This window comes from Plectropomus leopardus, chromosome 1 (genome assembly GCF_008729295.1).
Source record: "Plectropomus leopardus isolate mb chromosome 1, YSFRI_Pleo_2.0, whole genome shotgun sequence".
NCBI lineage: Eukaryota > Metazoa > Chordata > Actinopteri > Perciformes > Serranidae > Plectropomus > Plectropomus leopardus.
The window spans coordinates 19,751,155-19,770,707 of record NC_056463.1 but is presented as its reverse complement, the minus strand read 5'-3'; the positions used below and the strand labels follow the sequence as shown (position 1 = coordinate 19,770,707).

The following is a 19,553-nucleotide window of genomic DNA, read 5'->3' as shown; positions in this document are numbered from 1 at the left end:
GGAGCGATAATGGTGATACTGTTCAGAATGTCTTTTTTTAGATGCAGCTTTCCCTTTTTCTTCCCAGTTATGTAAATGTACAATGTGCTGATGGGTGGCTTCTCAGTGTCTAATTATCTCACAGGGAATCTATTTGATCCATTAAGTTAGCCTGTTTCTCCTTTTTTCTGACTGCAAGTTAATTAAAAACGGATGTAGGATTTGCAGAATATAAGATTAGGGGTGTTGTTTGGAAGGTGAAGATAAAAGATGGTACCTTCCTGATATGGCAGGAAGATGAATCATGGACGGCTTATTAGTGCTTGTCTCAGGTATTGTGTTTAAGTACCTAATCTAGCGTAATGAGCATGGTGTCATTTTTCCAATTATATCGCAGACTTTTGTCTCTCACCCAATGCGCTATACATTTGATTTTCTTCTTCTGAGGTTCTTCTTGAGGATCTTATGCATAGCGTCTCTTTCATATTTTCTGTATTAGATCTTTTCCTAATAGGCATAGTAATATTTTGAAAAATATAAACATTTGTGCAACATTGGTTTGGGAAGTTATGAGCTGTGTGGGCTTCTGTATGTGTGTCAGTGTTTACATTTAAAATGCCAAATACAACAATAACCTCTCATCTCACTCAATTTGTGTCTCTGCAGGCCTGGATGCGATGAACGCCTCATGTAGGCATCAGCATGGACAGCTGTGAGTCTCCTGTGGTTTCTGGGACAGACGATGGGCTCGGCTCCTCCCAGCAGCAGCAACCACCACAGCCCTGGAACGATCACTCTAGCTCACAGGTCCCTTGCACCAACCAGGCCCCTTCCCTGGACCCCCTGTCTCTCTCTGCTCCTTACCCTTCTCAACCCCAAAACCCCAGTGCGCCTCATGACGGGGTGAGAGAACTACAGTCCCAGCAGCAGCAGCCAAAACAGACATCACCCCAGGCCCATCGTGACAGCTCTGCCACAGGGCAGCTGCATCCCAGAAGAGACGGTCTTGAGGAAGAAGAGCAAGAGGGAGTGAGCTGTGGTGAAGAGGAAGAATCCGAGGACTTAGATGAAATGGAGATTGACAGCTGTTTCCCAAGTCTTCAGCCCTTTCCTGGGGTGCCGATGGCTTCAGGGGGAGGGGGCATGCCCGCTCTTTTGCGACATCAGCCCACACGACAGCAGGGAGCACCAGAGAGTGGGAGTGAGGAAGGAGAGGAGGAAGAGGAAGAGGAGAGTAGTGATGTGGAGAACCTGGCTGGAGAGATAGTCTACCAGCCAGACGGCTCAGCCTACATCGTAGAGAGCCTCAGTCAGTTGATCCAAAGTGGTGGGGGCATGGTACCAGGCCTGCTTCCCACAAACTCTCTCAGCAGTGGGGGAAAACCGGGGGAACCTGCTGGGACTTCATCCTCGGTCTACCCTCAGATCATCAACACGTTCCACATAGCCTCGTCCTTCGGGAAGTGGTTTGGCAATTCAGACCAAGGTTTCCCCAATACCTCAACCATGGCAGGCCTCAGCCCTGTCCTGCACAGTTTCCGTGTCTTCGATGTGCGGCACAAAAGCAACAAGGATTACCTGAACAGCGATGGGTCTGCCAAGAAGTCCTGTGTATCCAAAGATGTTCCCAACAACGTGGATTTCTCCAAATTTGATGGGCTAGCCCTGTATGGCAAGGGTAAGCCCATTCTCATGTGTTTTCTCTGCAAGTTGTCCTTTGGCTATGCGCGTTCCTTTGCCACTCATGCCGTCCATGACCACCGCATGACACTGTGTGAGGACGAGCGGCAGCTGCTAGGGGACAAGCAGGCATCTGCCATCATCCAGGGCATTGGGAAGGACAAAGAGCCCCTCATCAGTTTCCTGGAACCAAAAAATAAGAGCACTCCTCTGCCACCTACCCTGCTCCCCATTAACTCTGGTCAGAGCTTCTATGGCACATTCAGTGGTGTCCATCTGGAGCCTGGAAGCAGCAGCAGGGACAGCGAGATCCTCCTCAACAAAGACTCTGACTCTGGCCTCCAGCAACAGCAGCAGCAACAAACCCCGCTAAGCTCGGTCCTCTCTCTTGGAGGGCTGAGCATTCCCAAAGCGCCCACTCTTACCTCATCCCCAGGCTCTGCCAAAGACTCCAGTGCCCTGCCCAAACAGGGAGGGAGAACAGAGGAGCCTGCTGGGAAAGAGTTGGCATGCAAGGGAGAGGATGGGGACACTAAGGGACATGAAAACAAGGCACACCTATCGGGCCAGATGGGGGGCTCGGAAGAAGAAGAGGAACTGTTATTAGGGGAGGAGGAAGACGAGGTGGAGGCAGAAAGCACTGCAGTGGCCTGTGGTGGTAACAGTAGCAGCGGCGGGGGTGAAGCGGGGGAACCAGCTGTCTCAAACCAAAGCATTTCCAAATCTCCTTTATTAATGCCTAGTAGCGCTCTCCAGCCTTCTGCCTGCACCTCTGCGGTCAGTTCCACACTCAACAGCAAAGCCCCTGCTTCCACTTCCTCCTCTGTCAAGAAAGAGGGTTCAGCTGCAGACGGTGGGGGGAGGACCTCAGAACTCCCTCTGAGCTTTAACTGCCAGGGGCCCACTGTTCCCATGGCAATGGCGGCAGCTGCCGTCAGAAGGAGCGAGGATGACACCGCTGGCACTTCCTCCTCACCTCTGTCCTCCAATGCTGCTGCTGATGAAAGTGCCAATCGAGATAGTGCCACAGCTCCAGAACCAAATGATTGCCCGGCAGAGGGAGAGGAGGAAAACGGAGCCCTTCTGCACCATCACCACATGCACCACCATCATCATCACCTCCACCCTTCATCTCATGGCCACTCCCACCTCCCCCCAGGAGGCTCCTGTGACATGACAGGGATGGGTGAGTGTTCACAGAACCATGGGCCTGGTGGCAATGGAGGAAGTGGGGTAGAATGCCCTAAATGTGACACCGTTCTGGGTTCCTCACGATCCTTGGGTGGGCACATGACCATGATGCATTCACGCAACTCATGCAAGACACTCAAGTGTCCGAAATGCAACTGGCATTACAAGTACCAGCAGACGTTGGAGGCCCACATGAAAGAGAAGCACCCAGATTCTGGAGGTTCCTGTGCATACTGCAGCAGTGGTCAGAGCCACCCTCGTCTGGCTCGTGGAGAAAGTTATACCTGTGGATACAAGCCCTTCCGGTGTGAGGTATGCAGCAAAAAAATGTTGCTGTCTAAGAATTATAAGGTTCTATCTGCATTTTGAGCAGTCTTAAGATATTGTGCTTCAAAGTTTTACATTCCAAATACCAAAAATGATGTGAACCTTTTTGTTTTCTGAATAAAAAATTCAACAAAGCATATAAGTTAAAAAAGAAAAAAAACATACATAATGTTAATAAGTTGTCACAGATAAGAATATATGGATAACTCAATATGACAAAAATATCAGATAGAACTTGATGATGTGGCAATGCTCAACTTTTATGGGGAGGTTGCAATTAAAGATGTTTTGTGTCGTTGAGCCATTTAGGCTTGGATGCAAGATGTTAACTAATATAATCTTGTATTTTCTAGGTGTGTAACTACTCGACCACAACAAAGGGCAACCTGAGCATCCACATGCAGTCTGACAAGCACCTGAACAACATGCAGACCCTGCAGAATGGAGGCACCATTGGCTCTGCACAGGAGCAGGTCTTTGGACATAACCCTGGAGGAGTGGTGGCTGTCCCCTCAGTGACCCAGGCCAGTAGCCATCACCCTCCGCACCACCACCCTACACAGTCCTCCACCCATATGGCTGGACCGTGTGGGGCCCCCTCCCCGACCAAGCCGAAGAGCAAACCTACTTGGCGGTGTGAGGTTTGTGACTATGAAACCAACGTGGCACGGAACCTGCGTATCCACATGACCAGTGAGAAGCACATGCACAACATGATGCTACTCCAGCAGAACGTGACTCAGATGCAGCATGGCCGACTTGGCTTGGGAGCCATGCCTTCGCCCTCTGAAGCTGAGCTCTACCAGTATTACCTGACCCAGAACATGAGCCTTCCACCAGGCCTCAAGATAGACCCAGCTGGAGCTGAGGCTCAGTTCCTGATGGGGAGCTTTCACCTGGATCCCAGCATGGCTGCCCTGGCCCCTGCACTTGGTGAGCCCTATTTTGCCTCTCTTGCTCTCAGAAATGTCCCAGTTGCCTCAAAAACAAAATGAACAGTTCAGGGGTATTACTTTAGAAAAACTAAGTCCCTTCTTTATAAATGCTTTGCTTCTCTACGTCTATGTCACACCAGTGTGTGATTTTAGATAGCATGCCATCATCACAGAATTGAAAGAGGGATGACGGGTGTGAAGTTTAACACAACAGTGTCAGCCTTGATCAGCCTCTAGTGTGACATATAACTTAAACATTGGCAGTGGTTTATAAACAACAATGGCGTTAACATGGCAATCATGTACCTTCTCTTTTATATGGCGGCTGCTCTTGTCCTCTGCTCGGAGGGCAAGGAGCTCCCGAATCAAATTGTTTTCCCAATTTTGTGGACATTTACGACCACTGCGCTTCTTCTTTGAGTTTACTGCTAACTGCTAACAGCTAACAGCTACTTTTAAAATCTCCAATGGCGAGTTGCACACATAACATGTCATCAAAATGTCACACCCGTCTTGCCCTTGGTCCCGTCCTGCCGGCTGTTTTGTCTATAAAGACATTGTTTTGGCCCTGTTCCTACCTCCTGTGGTGGATTAAAGGCAAGACAACTCTGTCCCCCATTTCTGCGATAATACCTTACATACAGAGCAGCGAGGTGTTGTGGGCTGGGTTTGAGTCCAGCCCACAACTCCTTGCTGCTTGTCATCCCCTCTCTCTCCCCCTTTAACACTATACTTGTCAAATAAAGGAAAAAGGGCCCAAAAAAATCTTTAAAAACAAATCAAAAAGAGACACAGTGAAGAAGAAAAGACAAATATTGCGGGGCAAAACACCAAACGAGGGTAAATTTGGGGTTGGCTTTTTCTTTCTCTTTTGTTGGCAAGTGGTTATACAAACAGCAACTGACAATCCTGCATAAAATAAATTTATTTTGGAATCTGTTTCAGTGCCAATTGATCTTGATTCCTAATTTACACACTCTCAACAACACATAAAATGATGAGCAGAATTACCCGCATACTGCCTCTCTCCACTGCTATGTGTACTAGGTATATCCCCCCTTTTTTTGTTTTGGCAGCTGCCTTTCTTTATCATACCCGCAGGTAAGGTATGTCTGCCCTACTGAACTTGACAGTAGGTGGTTTTACAAGCAGGGGGGGGGTAATTCCCAGACCCTCTCTTTACATAATAATCATCTCCATGACATTAGGCCTATGCTCAATACCTTAATCTAATGTCCATAGTAATATCTACACAAGACCAGTTTGCCAATTAATTTTATCTACAAATATGCCAAAAATGTGCCCGAGTAGCATGCAAAAGCCCAGAAGTAATTCATTTTTCCTTAACAGGACATGTAAGTGACACAGTATTGACGTGATTTTGACTGAATTTTGAAGTTCAGTTTGTGATATCCACTTTTGCTCACAAAAGGTGAGTTAGAGATCCAGGCCTCTACTTTCTCTTCTCCCTGCACTCCCCCTCAGGCAGCCAGCCACAGCCTTTTTTTTATGTCATTATTCCCAAACTGCTGCTGAACTTCACCACTGGAGTTCTCCATTTTTTTCCAACTTTGTAATTGCAGCTATAAATTTTATCTTGGTCAAAGAAGGGAGGTTAGAGGGCTCAGCATGGGTAATTCAGCAGCATAGCAGAGCGTTCGGCGGGCCAGTTACAACCCCACAGTTTGTACAGACTTGTCTCCAACTGTCGCCAGTTCAAAGACACAAACAAGAATTGATTGCTGTGACTAATTCTTTTCCCCCTCTTCTGCCATCTGGTTCATTTTCCTGTGAGGTGAGTTGTAATAAGCATGTTACAAGGGAGGCAATGATGACAGTTGGGGCCCATAAAATACAGATGTGTCATCCTCTGTCACACTTTAAGGAACTCTTAAAGCCATCGTAGGCAAACACTCTGATATTAACTCTACAGTAACTTACACAGGGCTCAGTAAATCTCTGGGAGAGAATCTGCCATCACAGGGAGACCTCAGACCAGGCAGCTGAAGTGAGAGGTGCTTTTTCATGCTCTCACTGTGGATTTTTGACTTCTGAGTGTATTGCAGAAGAGATAGATAACAAATGTTGACCTCACATGATCTCAGCCTCTTAGTAATCCTCGTTCCCTAAGACTCAGCTACTGTAGTGAAAGGAAGATATGAGCGAGGTTGCAAGAGAGTAAAAGAGAAGGGAGGAGGATGTTACTTAGCTATTAGTGCTGGAATTTGTTGTATAACGTACACTGTCAGACAGCTATTCACTTTCAGAAATAAGTTTTGGAAAATGGATAAGCAACAAAGGTAATGAGTAAAAGATGCCCTTCTGAAAACATGCAAAGCCACAAATCCGAATCTTGGTCCAATGGTGTACAACCAGAATTTAGTGAGGAACATGATCCAGACCTGTGGTAAATCATTGCATCTGTAAAGCAATGTGGCATGAGAGCCAGGTAGAAATGAGAGATGCAAGGTGCAGGAAAAGACAGGACTGGGATAGCAATTGGGCCTGTATGTGTGTGCATCTGTGTGTTTGTAAAAAGAAAAAAAAAAAGAAAAAAAAGACAGAGCGTAAGAAGCCATGACTGGAGAGCTGGGTCTGTGAGTGATTTCAGAGGGCTTCTCAAAGGTCTCCCTCTCCTGGCTATAAAAACTCAGGTAATGGAGAAAAGTCCAAGAGCAGGCTGCATACTGCAGCAATAAATAAAAAAGGAGCTGCTGGAATTAATTTAGTGTAAAGCCAGGCAGGGTCAAGCCTGCATGCTCAGTCTGGGCAGTGAAAGATTAAAGATCAGCAAGCAAAGGCAAAAACTCCGGCTGCTCTTACCTCATATTTTTAGTATTAATTTTTAAAGTCAGCCTTCCCAGACATAGACATCAGTTCTGTGGTTGGTGTCATAGGATATGTGGTTGCTGTGTTTTTTTTCCCCCCTCTTCATCGTTTAGACACAGCACCAAGCAGAATTAATCTGTTGATGTAGGTGTCCATATTGATTTAGAGGCAATCTGGAGTGAAAGAAGCAGAAGAATCCAAGCAAAGTATCCAAGCTTGGATTTTTTGTTGTTTTTTTTTACATCATTATTCAGTGAATAAGGGCAATGGATTTGATTTACAGTGATGTGTGCCTGGGAACTCTTAAGTTCTTTAGTAATGATAGAATAACTTGATTTTTTTTGTAGAGCTCATGGCCTCTGGAGTTGATTTACAAGACAGGCCATGAACGTGCACCAGTCCAAACAGGGCAATGTGTGCATTCGTTCTCTGGCAGTGTTAAGTTTTGGTCCATATTGAAGAGTCCATTCTTTGTTCTTTCCCAGCTCAAAGTAAGGATAGCTATAGGCCCCTTGTATTTTATTTAATTAAAGAGGAACTACAGCCATTTTCTAAATGAAAATATGTTATTTCTATGGTCTAAGACAATCCAAAAATATTACTTAACAAGTATATGGGAACATTTTTGTTTTAGAGCTGAAAACACTACGACAGAAAGGCTAATTTTGGGTACATATATATATATAAAACTTGTGAGCAAGTTCCAGACTTTCTACCTGACGACATCACAAGTTGAAGACTTAATTCTCTGGTTTCTGTCATTGACAGAGAGTAGCTTATTTTCACAAATATAGATTTAACTTTCCTCGGCCATGGATATATCATTCTAATTCCTAATTTGGGCGGTGTTCCCCTTCAACCCATTTTTAACCAGATATGTCCTGTTGAGATCAACAATCTCTTCTTTAAGGGTAACCTGGCCAAGACAAAAGCATAATAAAAGGTTACAAACAACAATAACTATATATAGATGATATACAGTAACATCTAGAAATATTAAAATACTTACACATAATGACAACTGATGCATTCACTCTTGTACTTACAAGAGCTTTCATATCACGCAGAGAGACCAATTATTCTAGTTTCAAATCATTTTGAAGGCCGTTCAAAGTGCATAAATACATACATGCACACTATTCTCCATACAACATCATATCAGCAGACAAAGTGTGTTTTTTTCACATTAAACAGCTTTACTTTACCCGAGATATTATTCATGATGAGACTGGCCCAAACTATGGCTTCCTTTGCAAAACTTGTTGTACACATCCTAAAGGTAATTTACTGAGATTAAGTGATCTGAACACTGATTCAGAGTGAAAGCTTTGAATATGTCCAACATAAATGTGTATTCGCAACCATCTAAATACTTTTCTTTCCTCTTTTTGTCCTCTTTCCTTGTGTTTCCCACACATTCTAGTAGGTGGGGAAATCCCTATGGATGTGCGGCTGGGCGGCGGACAGTTGGTGTCCGAAGAACTGATGACCCTGGGAGAAAGTCTATCACAAACCAGCGACCCTTCCCTCAAGCTCTTTCAGTGTGCTGTATGCAACCGCTTCACCACTGACAACCTGGATGTGCTCGGCATGCATATGGGAGCTGAACGCAGCCTACCGGAGGAGGAGTGGCGCGCTGTGGTGGGCGACTCTCACCAGTGCAAGTTGTGCCACTACACCACTCAACTCAAGGCCAACTTTCAGCTGCACTGCAAGACGGACAAGCACGTGCAAAAGTACCAGCTTGTGGCTCATATCAAAGAAGGGGGCAAGGGCAATGAATGGCGCCTGAAGTGTGTGGCCATAGGCAACCCAGTGCACCTGAAATGCAATGCCTGCGACTACTACACTAACAGCCTGGAGAAGCTGAGGATGCACACTGTCAATACTCGCCATGAAGCTAGCCTCAAACTCTACAAGGTTAGTGGTCCACAAGCTTCTTTATCACACTCAACACTCACCCTTGTCATAACAGTGCATCACAGTTTTCATTTTATCACGTATTCAAATAACTGGGGGCAAAAGAGCCTACACAGGTAGAATATCTTTATTTTTTTCACTATTTGAGTTGTTATACTACAAGCAGGAGAGGTAATTGGGTTGTGTCATGTTTGGGAGTATTTATTATCCACAGTAGATGTTCTAGTGCAGCCCACAACACTTAACTAGTCGCTTTCCTAAGGCACGAATGATAGCTTTCTTATGTAACTATCCCAGTAGTCATAGAGAAGCAGGGCCACAGTGCTGCCATGAGAAGAACATGGCAGGTGAAGCTGGTTTGGAGGCTCAGGGGTGAATCGAGAGGAGACGAATGAAGAAGTGTGAGGAGACAGAGCTTTGGTGCTAATACTCCTCGGAGCGGGAAAGGCTGAATCGTTCTCGACAGCCGTATTGATTTTTGCTGGACTTGGAGCTTCACCTTCTCCTCTAATCATTCCATAATAGCCAATGGATGAACACTCTCCGAACAAATGGCCATAAATCTAACAGGCCTGATTCCACTTAGGTACCTATCCTGTGTGTCTGTGGCTTTGGCCACTCTGCGCTTAACCCAAACTGGCATAGCTGCGCACGCACGTACAACACACACAATGAAGCATGTACAAACAGTGACAAGATGCACTCCCAGTAACCCTATGCTGCACACTCACACACCAACATAATCTAACATATAACGCTGTAATATGCACTCCTCCTTGTAGATTTTGCCTTTATTTATAATAAGTCCACTCCATTGTCAAGTGTTTGACTCTTAAAAAGTAAACAGGAAGAACTATTTAAACAGCGCTATTGCTTGACACTTTTGTACTTGTATCTTAGTATATTATTGCATGACTTCTTTTGGAGAGGAGGCACTAAAAGGCATGTGAAAAATGTGCTGCTTCAAGCATGGTGTTTTTAATCACATTAAAAACTAAGGTGAAGTGGTCCATCCATTTAAACCCCCTCAAAAAGGCTGTCTATTTGAAAATCATCCAACATTTTGAGTGGTTCCTCAGAACCACTGGCATGACAGACATGTTTCCTGTCTACGATGCCTTTGTGCTGAAATCGCAGTTAAAGAGAGAAATCAATTTTCAGCGTTTTGTTAAAGGGGATGGTGTGATGCAGGGCTCCTAGTACAGACGTTGAAGTGGTCAGAGGACACAGGAGATGTTGAGGGGAGAATATGCGGTTTGCACCAGGACAGGCGAGAGTATTTATAGATGCATACAAATGCAAATATGCAACATAATCTGCGAATGTGTTGAGTCAGTTGTGAGACAGCAGAAAAGTGTAGCCAGTTATCCTTGTGTTTTTTTATCCAGCCCATGGTCATCCTCTCCTGGCCTTAGCTGCTGGACTTACTGGCCCACATTCCAATGACGGCCTCACATGAGACCAAAATAGACAGGCTCTGGCATACCCTCTTCCTCACACCTTTTGAAGGGGGAGACTTGTTTTGTCTCACAGGATAGAGTGCAATTTATATTACATTATCTTTGTGCTTTCCACTTTGCTATGAGCCCAAAGGCAAAAAGGAGATATATTTTTTTCTCCTCTGTCTCTTTTTCTGCACAAGTTTTTAAGAGAGAAGAGACATATGTCATCATACTGCAGCTCAGGCGGTGGGGGGATTAAATATGTACAACACATCCAGGCATGATCATTTTTTATGACTTAAGCCTCTTAAGATGGCTCCATATTTCTTAAAACCAATTGATCTTCCGAGTAAGAGTGTGTGCATTTGTCCAGAAATTACCTGCTCTCCCAACCCGAGAACACTGCGGCCCTTATAAGCTCTCCTCATCCCAGACACTGCTCAAAAACAGAGATGTTTGGCAGTTGACAAGTATTATTACAATATTTTATGACTCACAAATGTGATTAGCGGACAACAAATACATGGTTGTGAGGCCTCTTTGGCAGCGCAGGCTCCCCACTTGACAATGTCACAGTCTTCGTGCTGCATTCGATTTACTGTCCTGGTAGAGATACTGACAGGCAGAAACCCACAGCGGCTAGCAAGCCTGTAAACCCAACTTGGTGTACTATGCAAAGACGAAAAAAGGAAAATCACCATTCATTTATTCTTCCCCAAAGAAATCCGATGCAAATAGCACCATTTTTAACCTTTTTGGGGAGAAAATAAATCATCAAGTCAGCATAAACAGGCTGTATGATGTGGGAGATGCTTGGGACACTTCACCCAAATCAAACTGGTTTGCATTAAACAGGCCCTTTGTGTGCACAGCTCCATATAAATTGGAGCCTGTAATTACTGGAATTAAAAAGGAAGGTTTAAACTGAGGGCTAAGCTGGACGGGATAATTTGAGAGTTTGTGGTATGCGGCCCATATTAGGGCTTTCTAAAAATATCACCCCCACCACCCCAACTATTGGAATGTTCCAAAAAACCACAGAAAGATCCTGCAAGTCATCCTGACCACATGGACCACCACACAGTGGGGGGTGATGCCGTCTTCCCCTGTGTACTGTGTTCTCAGCTGAGACATACCCATACGGAGCACTGTGTGTTCTGAACACACACCCCTGTGCTCTGAAACTAACTTTCACCTTCTCTTTTTCCCATGGACCATAGGGTTGTTTAGTGGCTCTGATGATAGCATGATGGTCACCCATCTGCTCCGAGAATGGTCACTCCTAAACACAAACACATGGGTTCTGTTGCAGTATCCAGATAACCCAAACGTTAGCTTGTGTACTGTATCTTTTGAGAATATGTAGCTCTCCCCTGAGACTCTCTCTTCATCTTGAACAAACCCAGCTTCCATCTCATTTTACAGTTAGCCACGTACATACTATGTGAATATAATAGCCCGTACACCACCAGCAGTAGGCCTTGGGGCTCGACTACGTGTTAGTGTGGAGGTGAGATGAGTGGAACTAATCCAGCTCCCAGGCCCCGGCTGCTCTGGCCAGACAAAAAGGGTGGGGCCTAACCAGGCCCAGCCACAGGCCTCAGCTTCCAGTCAAGGGTTGGGGGAAAGGGGAGGAGCATGGGGAGTTAGCTGGCTACCTTCCTTGTCTCGGGGGCCGGTGCAATCGGCGGTAATTGAGATTGATTGGATGTTATTTTTCCTCTTGCAAATGTAGTCCATTAGCTTGGCACATGCATAATCAGTTTAGAGCGCAGTTAGCCGAATGTAATCATGTTCCTCGGTGTCTGCTAGCACAAAATCCACTCCAGATGCCGCTTGGCCAGGGAAAGAAAGGGAGAAAGTGCCGTCACTATCAGATGGGGAATCTTTAACCAAGAAAGTCCTGACACCCCTCCCTCTGTCCTGGTCCTGCTCTATTGAGCACACACATAACTATACAAACTTCTTCTCACCTATCTGTCTCTCTGCCTTACACGCACAGTCACATCCACTGTCTCCTCCTCACCTACGTGAACAGAGCATTTGATCCTATGATTTTCACTTTTAACTGCACTAACGCAGTGTTAAGTGGAGCCCAACAGCTGGCCCATTAACGAACACAATACATCTGTATCTTGGATGGAGTCACTGCTCTTATTTTACCCTTCGATGCAATCCAAAAGAATCAGTGAGCACTGAGGAAAGAACAAGTCTGCACTCTGCAGAGAGCAAATAATCACAATGAAACATAATAGAGGCAAAGAGGTAGTAATGTAAATGAAGGGATTAGTGGTTACATGAAAAGGCATTAAGGTGGTTCACTGATGATCCTGAAGCACTGGCTGCTCAGACTCAGGAATGCAAACTGTGTTGACCTCTCCCCATTAATGATCATAACTACCAGGATTGACTCCAGTTCTCTTGGCTGATACAATAGTTTGTCGTTGGGTTACAACCACAAATAGCTGATAGTTACATTCCAGCTTAGAAAAATATCAATCAAAAAGAGCTGTACAGAGGATCAGTCCTGCTGACTTATGTCCTTTTTTTTCACAGAGATCATGCTATAGGGTCACTTCGAGGTCCCTTCTTTATGCTGCCTTTGCACTTTTACACAGAAGCACCAACAGCAGCATCATGCTGCTCCAGTGTGTGATTTTAGCCAGCATACCAGCATCCCAGAAGTAAAAGATGCATGATGTCAGCCTCTTTCTTATGTTACTGTAGTTTTAGTAGACATGACATGACATCTACTACACGTCTGTCCGTCCTGGAAAAGGATCTCTTCTCAGTTGCTTTTCCTGAGTTAGGGTTGCGTAGCCACTAACTGCTACTAGCTGCTTTTTGAAACTCCTGTGGTGGGTCACACACATTACACACCGTCAAAACATCGCACCAGCCACGCCCATGGTCCCATCCTGGCAGCTGTCCCATTCACATAGACCTCGATTCAGAGTTTTCACTACCTCTTTTGCCAGCTCAAAGGTGAGACAACTCATTCCACGATTGTTCCTTATTTACAAAGCAAAGAGGCGGTAGCTCCTAAACCTTTCCGGGATATCCTAATAATTTTTTAAATTTACGTCGTATAGTGTCGGCAGACAAATGAGCCCAAAGTGTCACTCTGACCAACATCAAGACAGAAATTACAGCAGGTATTGTGAGATGTTCTCTGGCGAAATTATGTACATCGGGCGCCTGGCCTTACCCGCTCACCCACCAGACATTTCTAAGAAGAGGAGGGGTAGGAGGAGGATGGAGAGACAGACAGGGGAGAGAGGATGGGGGAGGGGGGGGCACAGGAGGGTTGGAAGGATAGATACTCTGCTAATTATCATGGCTAGCCTATGATTGTTCAGTAATAGTGCTCAGTGGGAAAGGTTGCAGCAGTTCCAGGAAGAGCTGAGCTCTGATTTACTGGTACTACCGCTCTAATAAAGCGCTCGCTGCACATCCTGGGAGACAGCCCATTCTCTCCTTTCACATGCACAAGCGTGTGAATGCACACAAAAATACACACACACACACACACACAGACACAGAGCAATCTTGTAATCTAAAGTGCCAGCAGATGACAACATAGGGCTCGTGAAATGTATCATTTTAATTGCTCATAGAGAAGTTCTTATAATATGATTCAAATGATTTACATGTGATAAAAGGCATCACACTAGAGTATTAAAATTCTGTGCAGGCTCCTGTAACACCTCCTCGTTTCATACAGTCGTGATCCTGAACCCCAGTTACCCCCTGTGTGTCACCTGCAGGATGTGGAGCTCTAGTGTCCCACCTCAGCACTCTGAGTGTGGGTAGAAAAAGGAAGGAGTGGACAACAAAAATCAGAGTGGATTGTAGAGAGAAGCTGTCAGGCAAGTAAGGGGGGCTGCTAGGGCTTAGTGTTTGGCAATGTGCAAGAATTTCACAACTCCTCTTGCTCCCACTCCTTGAGAAGGCCGGGGAGAGGGACGGGCTTTGACCCGTGGCACAGCTGGTGCTGCTGCTGATTGTATGGGTGTTGCTGGGACTTTAAAAGTGACGGTGAAAGAAAGCAAAAGACAGGGAGCAGAAAGCTGCTTAGACGGGGGAGCCTGGTCTTTTCCCAGCTTTTTTTTCTTTCAGTGTTTGTTTACCACAATTGCCAGAGTTAAAAGGGCCCAGTGCATTACCAGACAAGGTTCTCTGTCCCGGGTCTGTGGTGGCGATAGAGATGCTTTCTCCGTGTTTTCCCTCACACAGAGCCAAAGGAGGATTAGAGAAGGGATAGAGATGATGTGTTACATTGTCAGCTGGGAGTTGGAGATCCTTGGTCATTGTGTTAATGGCTGTTTGTTTTGATTAAATTTTTTTTTTTTTTGTCTTTGGACGAGAGCAGCAGGGCATGCTCCAGCTAAAGTGCAAGGAAGCTGCTGATCCTGTTATCTCCATCCTGATCAGCAGAAAAGGCAGATTGGTGTTTGGGGAAGGAAAGCAAATAAGGAGGCAAGTTTATATCAGTTCAAGGCATAGATAAATTCCACTTTGTGTACATGAGGCGGTTTTTTCACAATCTGCAGTGATGTATGGTGTACATATACAGTTTATACATCCCACCAGAGTCCTCCTTTTCACAGACGAGAAACAGTTTTGTAAACATAACTGTCAACCATCCTTGACTCTATACTCCTCAGTCCACTCTTGTTTTATCTTCTCTTTTCTTCTCCCATTTATTACCTTTTTTTTCTTTGTCTCCACAAATTTATTAAACATCGCAAATAGGTGATGAAGGGACCCACAAAAGAGACCAGTATGGGTAGTGAACCGGTGGGTGGTCAAGGTTGGGAATCTGCTTAAGGTTAAATATCTTTAATCCAACCATGCTTAAAAACAACTGCACATTCTCCTCAGTTAAAATTCTCTGTCTGCTTCCCCATCACACTCTCTCTACTTTAGCTTGTTACAAGTTCCATGCTCCTCACTTGAGAGCAAAGTACTGCTAACATTATTGTCAACACACTGATTCTCTTATTAAATCAACAGCTCTGGCTTCCATATAAAAAGAAGAAAAATAAGGTTTTCAGGCTAAAGTTTGTCTTTAATTTTTATGATTATGACAAATGAAAAAATAAAGTTCCCCCCTTTAAAGTGATTATTGGGGATGGGGGTATTATTGAGAGGACAATTACATCTTAGAGAAAGTTTTTCCTGCACCAATTTGATGGTCTCTAAATCTAATCTGCGTTATAACCCAGCTCTGCCTGCCTCCATCTTGTCAAGTTGATATTACAGACATCAGTCACTTGTCTGATTTTTGACCAGCTCAACTGCAAAGTTACCACAAAGATAGTATCCATTTTGCCTTTAGGTGTACAATTCCATGTAATTAGTGGCCTCTGCAATGTCCTATGAACTCATTATGTACATAATAAAATAATTAATATTTAATAAATAAAATAAAGTACTGTTAAAATAAAGTTAATTAAAGTATTCTTATTAGTAAAAGCAGATACCAAAACACATGCCTGGCTGGCTTGCTCTGTCTGAGAAAGTTGTCGGAATAGACGGAGAAATGTGTGTGTGACATTTCATGTTTGTAAGACTTTTTCTTATGTGTGTGAATATGAGTGGGAGAAAGTGAGAGAACTAAAAAGCTGAAGTGAGTCTCATGCTGGAGGTTTTTTTTTTTAAAAAAAGTCAATTTTTACTTGATGTTTGTGATATAGTCATTTTTGTACATCCCACATGGAACAAGCTAAGATACATCAAGTGTATGTTTATCACCTACCTCTATTCCCACCATAACCAACGGCCAACCGTCAGCTTGGTGTGCCCTTAGTTTAAAAAAAAAAATGGTTGCTTGTGGGTCAAAACACTGAGAAAATCCAGACTTAGCTGCTGATGTATATTAAGTTCATGCAAACGCATGTGGCTATCATGGCTTGAATGAAGCGTCTCACTGTTTTTTTCCCAGCTGGTCAATACATCTGGCAACCTATAGCCGCTGCACCTGAAAGACTAACAGTGGCAACTGGCAGGTAAACACTGCTTTGATGAGGCCAGATGGAGGCTTCTGTGAATCTGTGTAGCTCCTAAGCTGAAGGGATGGAGAGAGTGAGGCAGGCAGGCTTACCGGCTCTGTGCCATCAATACATCAGTGGCTAAGCCACCAGATTAATGGCCTCCGAGTGGTCAGGGCCACAAAACTACTCAGCTCTGAGGTCTGTGTTCAGTGGAGCTGTACATGAAAGCAAGGTAGGGTGAAGAGACAGATGAGGAGAGGGGAGGAGGTCTTAGGTACCAGGATGAGCACACAGGGACCTCTATTCTGTTTGGGTTTGGCCTGCAGAGTAGAGTCATGGGACAGATAAATTTTACAGAATGATGGATATATGCCCCTGGCCGTTGTTTCATTCCCCAAGCCTTGTAATGTTCCATTTTTAAGGCCGATATGATGTTTTGAGTGGTTAAACAAAATATTTTAAGCAGTATTAAGTAATTTTAAATACATGTAATTTTTAAGCACAACTTGTTGGCTTTGTAGTTTTTTGGAATGCAGCCCGATTCAAACCCATGCTTGATTTTTAGTACGGCAGCGCTTTAAATAGCTCTTGAGTGTGCGGGGCATGTACTGCCTTTGTTTTACCTAAGTTTTTCTTTGTTTTAACAAATCTGCCCTTAAGGTCTTTCCATTTTTGTGGTGCATCGATTGCTGTTGGATTGCAGAACTTCAGCAATTTCTCGCCTGGATTTCATCGTTGTTAGTGATGGGTCAGAGAGGCATTGATGCCTGCATGCATGCTCCACACAAAGAGGTCCATTTTGGAAGGGTTATGTAGCGCAAATTGTGACGTGAAAAGTCTGCCTCACCTCTCTAACCACGATCAAGGCTTGAGTAATGATTAACCTTCCACCAGCTTCCTGAGAACCACTCTCTGAGTATATTTTTTATTTGAAACAGTGGGGCGTCAGAGGCCTCTTCTAGCCATCTCTTTCTGAATTTCATGGCGCTGGTCGTCCATCCATGTTTTGCCTAATTGCTGTGTGCTGGAGTCCGGGGTTAGAACTGGGAGCTGTAAATCTATCAGTGTTATGCAGACAATGTTTTCTCCAGATGTAGAAGAAAAGATTTCATCCTTTTGTAATTAAGCGGTGCAGCCCAGGGTGTCATGCAGTTTTTATTGGGGGCCCTGGAAGAGATCATTTTGCACCTTGTTTTCTCATCATGCCTGTTATTCTTCAATACAAAAGATGGATAAAATGGAAAGATGAAGATGAAAAAAGTAGCAGAGAATAGAATCTCTTGTCTAAATTGTAATATGGAAATTACTCTTTAGTGATGTAAGAGGTAGCGATGGGGAGCGCGGGGTGGAGGCACAAAGGGGACAAAGGCATAGTCATGGAACTAAGGCAATTACATAGTTCCCCAGATGAGGAATATCAGAAAAAAGCACGTCTTTTTTAACCCCAGGAATGTTCCCAAATGTTATCTTTCCCACGGGTGCCGTCTTCTACACCTGTGTTCTACTTTAAACTGAGAGAGGGGGAGTGAGTCGGGGAAAGTGATAGTGAGTGAAAGAGAGAGAGACAGCTTTAAGAGTTGGGGACGAGAATGCTCTTCAGTTTCTCAAGGGCACCGATACTTTATGGCCTTCACATTCCTGCATGACAAACTGATGCCCAGAATAGACAGAGTGGCACTGAGGGGGAAAAGAGAGTTTAACTACCATGCCTTTAAGCCTCACCCCAACACATCATCTCTGTTTCTTGCTCACCTTCACCTCACCCTGCCTCGTTTATGTGGCAAACCTCAGGGTCACGCCGTCTGATGCTTTTCTTTTTTACAAGCCAAAGCTGGTGAAACTGACGGACTAAAGTGCAGGCTTTTTGTTCAGTGTAAGCAGCTCCACACATTTGTGTTTTATGAAGTCCTTTTCAATCTCATGTTGATTTACAGAGGCCTCTTTCCTCTGAGATCTCTTCAGAGAAGCAGACAGCAGAGGAAGTCTCCATAGCCACTGAACTCCTCGGTTCACTCCCAGATCATATACAGTCATCCCTCACTGCCTTCCTCGCCAGCCCCACAAACTTTTTTTTTCATAATGTCACCACATTCAATCAACACTAGCCCTAAAATTAAGGACTGCTGAATAATTCAAACTTGGATCCTTCCTTCAGATGGCCTTTCTCTGTCACTAGATAGGAATTTCCTTAATTTATGCTTGTTAGGTTGGAATAGTCATGTTGAAATAATTTGAACCATAAGGGCTGTCTGTGCAGCTACTGTTTAAATGAGAACTCTGGGAGCTGTTAAAGTTTGAACATGAAATTGTGAGATCTGGAATGCAAATTATTATTCAAATGATCAATGTATTAATTTGCATGCTGAGAGGCATGAGGGAGAGAAAGAGCATCTTAATAAGTTCTGTAAAGCAAAGTATTTTATTATTTGTTGATGTTTCAGGAGTGAGGGCGTATTAATTTTGCAGTTATGAGTCCCAGTGTGACCTAAATCTCTCTCTCTCTCTCTCTCTCTCACACACACACACACACTCACACACACACGGCTGTCACATACACAGCATCATCATAATCACACAGTTAAGAAAAAAAAGCTTTTTTGCTCCCCAATGTTCAGATACACCTTCCTGTTTCTCAGCTGGTATCATTTCACAGACGACTTACAGATGATGTGAGGAGACAACAGCAGCTTTGGAGAGCCATACTGCCACATCAGTCTTTTTTTTTTTTTTTTAACAAAACTGGCATGGCCCTCTAATACAGATAGTTTCATCTCCTAGTTTTTTCTTTGCAATCAGCTTCTTTTGAGTTTCCAGGGAGATGAAATGTCAAAATGTCTGGATTTACGGGATATTAAATAGACTTAAACCATAGACTTAAGCCTTAAGCAGTTGAAACTGGTTGAGTGAGGTGCCAAATAAAGGCAAACCCTTCAGAACATGACATTACTCGAAGAAAAATCGGAGATTTCAGGACCTGCTGTTTGTACTCCGATCTTCTCTTACACATCACATGGAGCTTATCATTCAATTTTGTTCAATGTACAACTTTCTCTCCTTTTTCCTAAGCTCAGTCACTAGTCTGTGCTGTCTTTACAGACTAGTTGGGTGATAAGTATGGCAAAATTGGGTGATAGTTTTTTAGGTGTTCGGGATTATCTGTTATTTTAAGGGATTTTTGATTGTTTGAGTGGTCGCATTGGATCAGGAGCAAGTTTGTAACTAAGCAGCCTCTAAAATAAGACCAACATAAAGTA

The 19,553-nt window shown here is 44.2% G+C and overlaps 1 protein-coding gene across 4 annotated transcripts in view; it reads left to right on the top strand.

Annotated features, from left to right (window-relative positions):
• Positions 1–19,553, top strand: part of zfhx3b (zinc finger homeobox 3b) — a 161,290-nt gene that overhangs the window by 62,236 nt on the left and 79,501 nt on the right. For 3 of the 4 annotated variants that reach the window (XM_042489953.1, XM_042490101.1, XM_042489873.1), the window contains exons 2-4: positions 646–3,162; positions 3,531–4,110; positions 8,365–8,861. In XM_042489953.1, the coding sequence (XP_042345887.1) occupies positions 682–3,162; positions 3,531–4,110; positions 8,365–8,861 (3,558 nt within the window). In that variant the 5' untranslated portion in view covers positions 646–681. The remainder of the gene's footprint in view (positions 1–645; positions 3,163–3,530; positions 4,111–8,364; positions 8,862–19,553) is intronic. The other variant, XM_042490018.1, reaches the window with a different exon arrangement.